Raw genomic sequence first — 7,810 nt, forward strand, 5'->3', positions numbered from 1 at the left:
GCATGGACTGGCTCTAAGATAGATATGATGAATAGGTTTCACCTTGAGTGCCAGCTCTGAATCAGATGCTGCTGTAGCTGGAGAAAGATCCTAAGGCCCTGTGTGCAACTGTTTGGAGAGGTTTGCCGTGACCGTCGGCGCTCCTGTCTTATCTGTTTTCCATTCCTGTTCTAACACAGTGATAGGTGCTTATCTTGACAGGCGTCCATGCTGCCTGTCTGCCCACTCACCATGATGTCTAGAGAGATTGTTGATAAGCAGATATCTATGGAGGAATTTCAATTTCTAGAAGCTGAGTTTTAAGCTAAGCACGCAAACTTCCTTCTTCAATGAAAATGGTTAACAAAATGCAAAGAGAAGGCGAGGAATGCTAATGGCAACATCAATAACTATTAGACATTTTCCCTAAAGGGCAAATGCATGTCCCCCTATTTAGAGTGGGGTGTACACTGCAGGGGAGAAGATGTTTCCAGGCAGTTGAGCTTAACCATATGTAGTGCTGAAAATTAACACCATTTACTTCTGTGCACATGTAATCAGATTAACTTTATTATAGGCATCTGTTACACTCTTGTTAATAACAACATACCAAGTTAAGCTGGTTTAAAGCATAGCAAAATGCAATTCATTTGGAATTAGATGCTAATACTGGAGATGACTTCATGGAGTTATGCTTATATATGACCCTCAGGAGTTAGTACTCAGGAACATCTCAAAGGCTTCGAAGTAAATCAGAGCATAGCTACAGACTAGAGTATTCTGTTATACTTCCTTCCCTAAATTATTTCCTACCGTGTATTCTTCTTTTTTCTTTTTGGCTAAGAATCACTGTCAGGTGACCAAAATCACACCCAAGGCATTTCAATGGCAAATTCTAACTTTAAGTCTGCCTTACAAATAGACACCGGTCATCTAGTCTCATGGAACCTTGACACATAAGGTAAGGGACTGTGGTGTCCTCTGCCCTTGGGTCAGCAGTAAAATTGATAATTGGCAAGGCTGAGTCTATGCTACCTCTGCGCACCCAAGAATTCAGGAAAAGGCTTGGTATAGTAAATATGAAGGTATGCGTGAATGAGAATCTGTTTGATCTTCCATGTAGTCTAACCACCAAATCTTCTAGTGTCTCAAGCTTTTTTTTTTTTGATCTTAAAACAACCCCCCCACAGAAAACCCTAGGCCTATGTCATTGTGTGAAACAGATGATCTCAGAGAGACGGGTGAAATATAATCACTAAGTAAGGACACTAATTCTTCATTTCTCGAATCTCAAATTCGTGTCCTTACTTTCTAGCTCTCTACCCCAGAAAGGGTTAAAGTAAGGGTTATTCATTCTTGCTGATCTGGCCACAGTGTGACACCCATAAAATGTATCATAAACTACATTATTTAATAGATCTGAGTACCGCACCTGCTTCCTTATCTCCTCGTAGGTGATTAAGTTCTCCACAAATGCAATTTGTTAATGTGGGGCCACATCTCCTCACAAGGTAATCTGTGAAATTTGGCAGGCAGTTCCTTGGCTGCAGGTGCAAGATGGAAGACCTTTCTCTGGCTTTGCCAAGAAGAAAAATGATGCCGTGCTTAATTCGTGGAAAAAATATTCTAACACAGAGGGTACAACCTGATTCTAAAAAAAGGGGGAATTCAATCAGGTACTCCTTTGGGGGAGTATGTTACCCCCCAAAAGACTGCGTGGGGACTCTGAAGTCTTAATTGAGGCCAGGTATTGGGCACCCCCCCAGCCCACTCAAGGGAAGCCCTCTGATATGTGGGGCTGTAGTCATTTGCAGTGATAAATGATGACTTTTACTCTTATGAGCTATGAAGGCTTAATGATAGCTTAATTAAAGCTAATGCTCAGATCCTTTGGAGGGTGGAGCAATTCAAAACTAACTCCCTCATCCAATGACCTGGGTTTGGAAAAGCATGCCTATGAAATACATAGCATCCCCAAGCTGGGATCTGTCTCAGTCTGCACATCCCAGGTAAAGCAAGAGCTAGTTGCTTTTTTTTTTTTTTTTGCATTAGGATTTCCATAACCAAGGCTGCAATAGGCCAGGAGCCCAGGCCCATCTGGACCTCCTGGGCCTTTACATAGGGCGTTTTTGAATCTGCAGATCCAGCTCTCCATACACATGTCTCAGGGAATCACTGGTCATGCTGGCAATCAGCTTCCGAGGGCCTGAGACCCAAGGCCGGCAGACTTCTTCCCACTGCACAGTCGCATTGGGTCGGAGTTCACTGAAAATAGGAGAAGCACAGGAAAGGTTGGTGATTCAGCTCCAGAACCCAGGTCTGAGAGAGACTTGTCATTTTTCTCTCTCAGCTCATGATAGCCACGGGACCACCCACTAGGACCTTCAATCTAGTTGGCTGATTCAGCAAGTCATGGGCCAACTGAGGCCCCTTCTTGAGGCTGTGCAAAGGTGTCTACCAAGAGTCCTACCAAGCATAGCTTCTTCTACCTGGATGCACTTGCTGGTCTCCCGGAGGATGTGAGTGCTTGAAAAGCACTCCTAACTATGAACTCCTGTTTGACTCCAAAGATTCCCCCATGGCCTTGTCCATGGGAAGGATCTGCCTTATCTCAACTTTGCTCTGCTGGTCCCCTCCTGGGATTAAAGTCCTGCTTGAACCTCAGCAGCCCTTGCTGTGTATCTGACACTTTCATTAGCTCTTATTAACCCTCATTGGATAAACCTTGCTCCCTGGCACAATAGCTGAACATCACCTGAAATTGAATATCATCATTCTCTGTAATCTATATTTATAATTTAATCACCAACTTGCGTTTCCTCTACCAATGTGTCTTTCTGTTGTTTTCTTTCTGCCAAATCCCTAATCTCTCCTCACAGTTGAGTAGCCTTTCATCCTCAGTTCATGCTCAGAGACTTTCCCAAGTGTCATGGACAAAACCATCCCCGGGGATGACTGATATTAGTGAGGACTGGGAGATGCTTAAGCTTCTCTAGGGTGCTTCTCATCCACCCTTCCATATAAACCTGGAAGGAGATAATACATGCAAGTTGGTATGTATGCAATTAATTACTTCACAGTTAAACCAGGGAGGCCACTTTTTCAAGACTGTAGAATTCGCAAATGGGCAGAGACAAGGTCTGAGCAAGTTATACCTTCCATTCCCTGGTCTATAACGGAACACTGCGTTTCATATGACAGTCTATAGTAGATGTCTTTTATGATCATTATGCTTGCTTTTTCACAGGCTTTATTTCTCTAAGAAGGTATTTGACTTCGATTGTTTCAGTATGAAAAGCTTCCTGCAAGAGTTATGCAAGGAGGATTCCTGACTTGGGCTTTCTGACCTTTGGGAATGACAAATATTGGGTTGCCTGGAAACCAGGACAGTCTTTTTCAGGGAGAGTGGGAGGGAGCCTGAACAACAGAAGGCTTGGCTGATGGCCAAGAGAGTAAAGTGGCTGCCCTGAAAGCTCAAAGACCAGGCTTGGATCTCCAGAACCCATTTCAGAACAAACAAACAGAAGACAGACAAACAGACTAATTCAATAGCTAACAACTGTGAGTGTGTCAATACCAGCGCACAGGAGACTGAGACAGAGTCTCTAGAATAGGCTGGCTGCCCTGACTAGCCAGAAGAGAGAGCTCTGGGTTCAGTGAGAGACCCTACTTCAATATAGAAGATGGAGAGTCCCTGAGGCAGATGCTTGATGTCAACCTCAGGTCTTCACAGGCAAGTGCATGTAAACACACACAAGGGAACATGCATACATAAATGTACGCATGTGTGCATGCACAGAAATGCACACACACGTGCACACACACACACACACACACAAGTTTCTTCTATTCATCAGCTTATGGAGGGACAGCATGTTAGAAATGACTTATTCCAATATCCTATTCTATAGCTGAGAAAGCAGGCCCCAAAGGACCCGCAGAATCACCAGTATCACAGAACCCAATGCCCTTGATAAGAGAAGAACAGGAGTTGGAGACAGTTGTAGATTCCTTCTAGATTCTCGCTTGTGGGTGAGGCTGAATTGCACAGAAACCCGAATATCTGGAAGCACAATTGGTAACTGTCAGAACACCAGAACAGAAGAATTGCTCGCTTCCACCTGTAAGTGGCACAATGCAGGCTGCCCAGGGCAGATTTGTTCTAAATGCTCACTGATATGCCAGTGTTGCTCCTGTGGGTTTGGAGCCCCAAAGGTGCTGTAAATTTTTTGTAGTTTTAGGTGCTTAGATATTATGAAAAGTGAAAGTTTTGATTATCTAAGAATATCAAGGAAAACCATTTTGGTCATAGCAGGGTTTCAAAATAAACATTATTGTGTGGTGGGGTTATTTCATAATTATGACTGACTATCAGTTGGAGCTTCAGAAAGAAGAGAAAATTGGAATTAATTTAACCACTTAAAAACTCAGACCCTACCATCTAAGCAATCTGTAGTGCCTGGTGTCTAGATGATACAAAACTGCTTCGTGATCACAAGCTCCTTGAGCCTTGGAGTTGGGACTCTTGGGTCCTGCCTCTTGCATTTGATTGTGGTGTACCTTGGGGAACTGTTCGACTTCTGCCTTGTCTGTGAAGTGGAACTCACATAGTACTTATCCCCACAGAACTGTGTGAGATTTACATGAAATAATCAAGCAAAGAGCTTACATCTTAGCAAGCATCACTGGGCATAGAGTGTAAGACTCAGCAAACATCAGCAGACATTTGAGCTGCATCAGATCTTTTACTTGGTTATGACCAAAGAGTGGCTCGCTCACTTGCTCTTCTGTCTCTAATCTCTACCAGACAAATTTACAGTATGGTGGTGGAATTTCTACCAGATGGTCCATGGTATGGTGACATCGAGGCAAGGACATTCCTTGGGCTTTCATCTGACTTAGGGCTGAGCAGGAAGGGAAGGTGACAACACTACGTGGCTGGTGGATCAGTCACTGTGGATGAGAAGTCTGCTAACTGGGACCACAGCAGTTTTGATGACCTTAGTGAGTTGGTTGAATTCTGTGCTGAGTCCTCTTCCCCAGCTGTGTGAGCCTGAAGGGCCGCTCGAGTCGGCACCTTATGAGCTTGACTGTGCACAGATGAATGCGTACCTGGCCATAGGAAAGAGTGGGATGCCTCACTTCTTGAAGGGCTCTTATCCAGGTTAAGGAAATGTAGGAATGGGGGTGAAGATGGGGAAAGGGAATTGGCAGGGCACAGTTCTGAGCTGTAATCCTACCCATCCATTCAGTGAGAGAGGTGTTCTTCTCCCCCACACGTTTAGGTTTTTCGAGACAGATTTTTTCTTTCTTTTCTTTTCTTTTCTTTTCTTTTCTTTTCTTTTCTTTTCTTTTCTCTTCCTTCCTTCCTTCCTTCCTTCCTTCTTTCTTTCCTTCCTTCCTTCTTTTTTTTTTTTGCCCCGGTTGTCTTGGAACTAGCTCTGTAAACTAAGCTGGTCTCAAACTCATAGAGATCCACCTGCCTCTGCCTCCAGAGTACTGGAATTATAGGCACGCACCACCATGCCTGGCTAGAGAAAGGTGTTCTTGCAGAATTTGATTTTTGCACTAGGTATTGAAATGGTGTCACACACCCAGGGGCTCATCTCAGACTGACTGAGCCAGTCAAAAATCTTACTCACTGTTCACATCAGCACCCAGTTATGTGAAATGTATAATCTCCATCTAACATTGTTTTCAAACTGACTTCATGATACAAAGTTAGAAGAACACGGACGTCACTTTTCCTCCCTTACAATAGGTGCTGAGTGTTAAGTATAGAATAGGGCAAGAAGCAGGTACAGGAAGCTAGTAGTTGTTTTGCCCTGAAAATTATGCCAAGAAATGCTAGAAATGTACCACTGTCATTATTATTAATGTCACCTCCATTTTTTTCAGTTGCTGCTTGCCCTGCTGCAGCCCTGTTTGTCTTGGGCAGTTCCTTCTGCCCACATGTGGACACACAGAGCTCGGTCCTTAATGTACAGTCGATAATTCAATGTGAATGTAGGTTTATGATGTTTTTTTCAAAACGGTTCTGTCGTGGCTTCCTGGATCCACTCATCCGCTCCCCAGGGGTTTCCCTCGTCATCAGTCAATCTCCTGCCTTGTAAAAAAGTTTCTCTGCTTCAGGCTCTACCCTGGACTGGTGCAATGCAGGAAATTCCCTCCCACAGAAGCAAAAATCTTCAGCCTGGCTTCCTCTTTTGCTCTTATTACCCCAAACCATCTGTATAATAGGTGTACAGATGAAGATACTCAATATGAAAATTCACTTGTGGGGCATTCCGCTTGTAGATGAATATCGAGCGGAAAGAAGAAAAATGGCTGTTCGTTTCAGTCAGTGGAATAATGTTGGAGCAAACCTACTTCCTGGGTCCAAATGGTGTGAAGAACGATGCTGTAGGATGTGCTGAGCCATCAGGACGTCCTGGCCATTCATCATCTCAAGCTCACACAGGCAAACGCGGTTATCATCGCAATGAGATGCAAGCACCTGTGGTTCCTCCCCTGGCTAGCTTTTAGCTTCTGAGAACTTAAGTATAAAGTCAGATCACCAAGTTGGGGATTTTTTTTTCTCTTAAATTATTCGTTGAACTTGGTCATGCATTTAAAGACAAAAACAAATCTAGAATACATAGTACCTAATATTCTGGAAGTATCAAATTCAGAAAGGTGAAGCTAAGGGTCACTGGAAGCAGACCTCTGAGCAGCTGAGGAGATGAGAGGCTGCTGGGCTGAGAGCCAGATGCTGGAAGGTAAACCATGCCACAGCAACTGGTTTGCTCTGAGTGGGGGTAGCGACACAGCACTGCTTTCCATTTTCCTGGTTCTGACTCCCTGCTTACTAGTTCTGGTCCTAGGTCCGTTACTTCAGGCATGAGAACTTCTCTGTACTAGATGTGACTCTCTGGGGAATGGACGAAGGTGACTATTTAAGATCAAAGATCCCAGAGTCCCATAACCTTGGAAAGGACTTATGAAATTGCACAGGGTGTTCAAGTAGTTACATGAATGTGGTACTCCTAGGTTAGATCTAGGAGTATCATCAAGCACAATAGGATGCTTCTAGTTATCTGGCCCTGTGGAAGTAGGCACTGGCTGTCTCTGGTCTTACTTGAAAATGTCTATGTCTAAGGCAGAAGGAAATAGCAAAAGTTTTCAAGTCAAGTCCTGAGAACAAATTTTTTTTGCTGTCTCCACACCCTTCATGACCCCATTTCTGACTCTGAAGAAGACAGCTTCTCTTGCTTCGAGAGATTAATACTCTAGGTCTGAGTTTCCATAAGAGATTGAGGATGATTATGGATGTAAATCAGCATCCAATTAGCTGGCTATTGACCTTGGACTACCCTGGCTTCAGAAGTTTGAGTAATAAAGGTCTGTTGTATAACTTCCCAATCACTAAATGTCTATGATAGCATCCTCAGCTGATGAACATAGACGTCCCAGTGCCTGTCCCTGGGCCCATCTGTCATATACTTAGGCATTAGTTGTATGTGCTTCAGCATACTTTGAGCCAAGGTGTAGGGAGAATGTCTTTCTTATGAGGACTGGCTTCATGCTTCCTTTCCTTGATTTATCCAACTAGCAGACATTAACAAAACATTCCTAGACTTTGTGAGTTTTGACCTCTATGTCTCCTGTATGATAGATACTATGTAGATTCAATTTTTTTGGGACACAGCATCCCTATGCGTGCTGTATTAGATTCCAAACACTATGATGAAGTGCCTGACATAAGCTACTCATCAAGTTCAAACCTGCATGTAGCTCAGAAGGGTCAAGTCCTACGCTGTGTAGCTCCAAGACTTTGAGTCTCAAATGAAAG

At 43.7% G+C, this 7,810-nt stretch overlaps 1 protein-coding gene across 2 annotated transcripts in view; it reads right to left on the reverse strand.

Annotated features, from left to right (window-relative positions):
• Positions 1 to 531: 531 nt before the first annotated feature.
• Positions 532 to 7,810, reverse strand: part of F13a1 (coagulation factor XIII A chain) — a 169,514-nt gene continuing 162,235 nt past the window's right edge. For both annotated transcript variants that reach the window (XM_048426831.3, XM_085699392.2), the window contains exon 15: positions 532 to 2,244. In XM_048426831.3, the coding sequence (XP_048282788.1) occupies positions 2,094 to 2,244 (151 nt within the window). In that variant the 3' untranslated portion in view covers positions 532 to 2,093. The remainder of the gene's footprint in view (positions 2,245 to 7,810) is intronic.

The sequence above is a fragment of the Myodes glareolus genome, chromosome 14, assembly GCF_982192425.1.
Source record: "Myodes glareolus chromosome 14, mMyoGla1.1, whole genome shotgun sequence".
Classification (NCBI taxonomy): Eukaryota; Metazoa; Chordata; class Mammalia; order Rodentia; family Cricetidae; genus Myodes; species Myodes glareolus.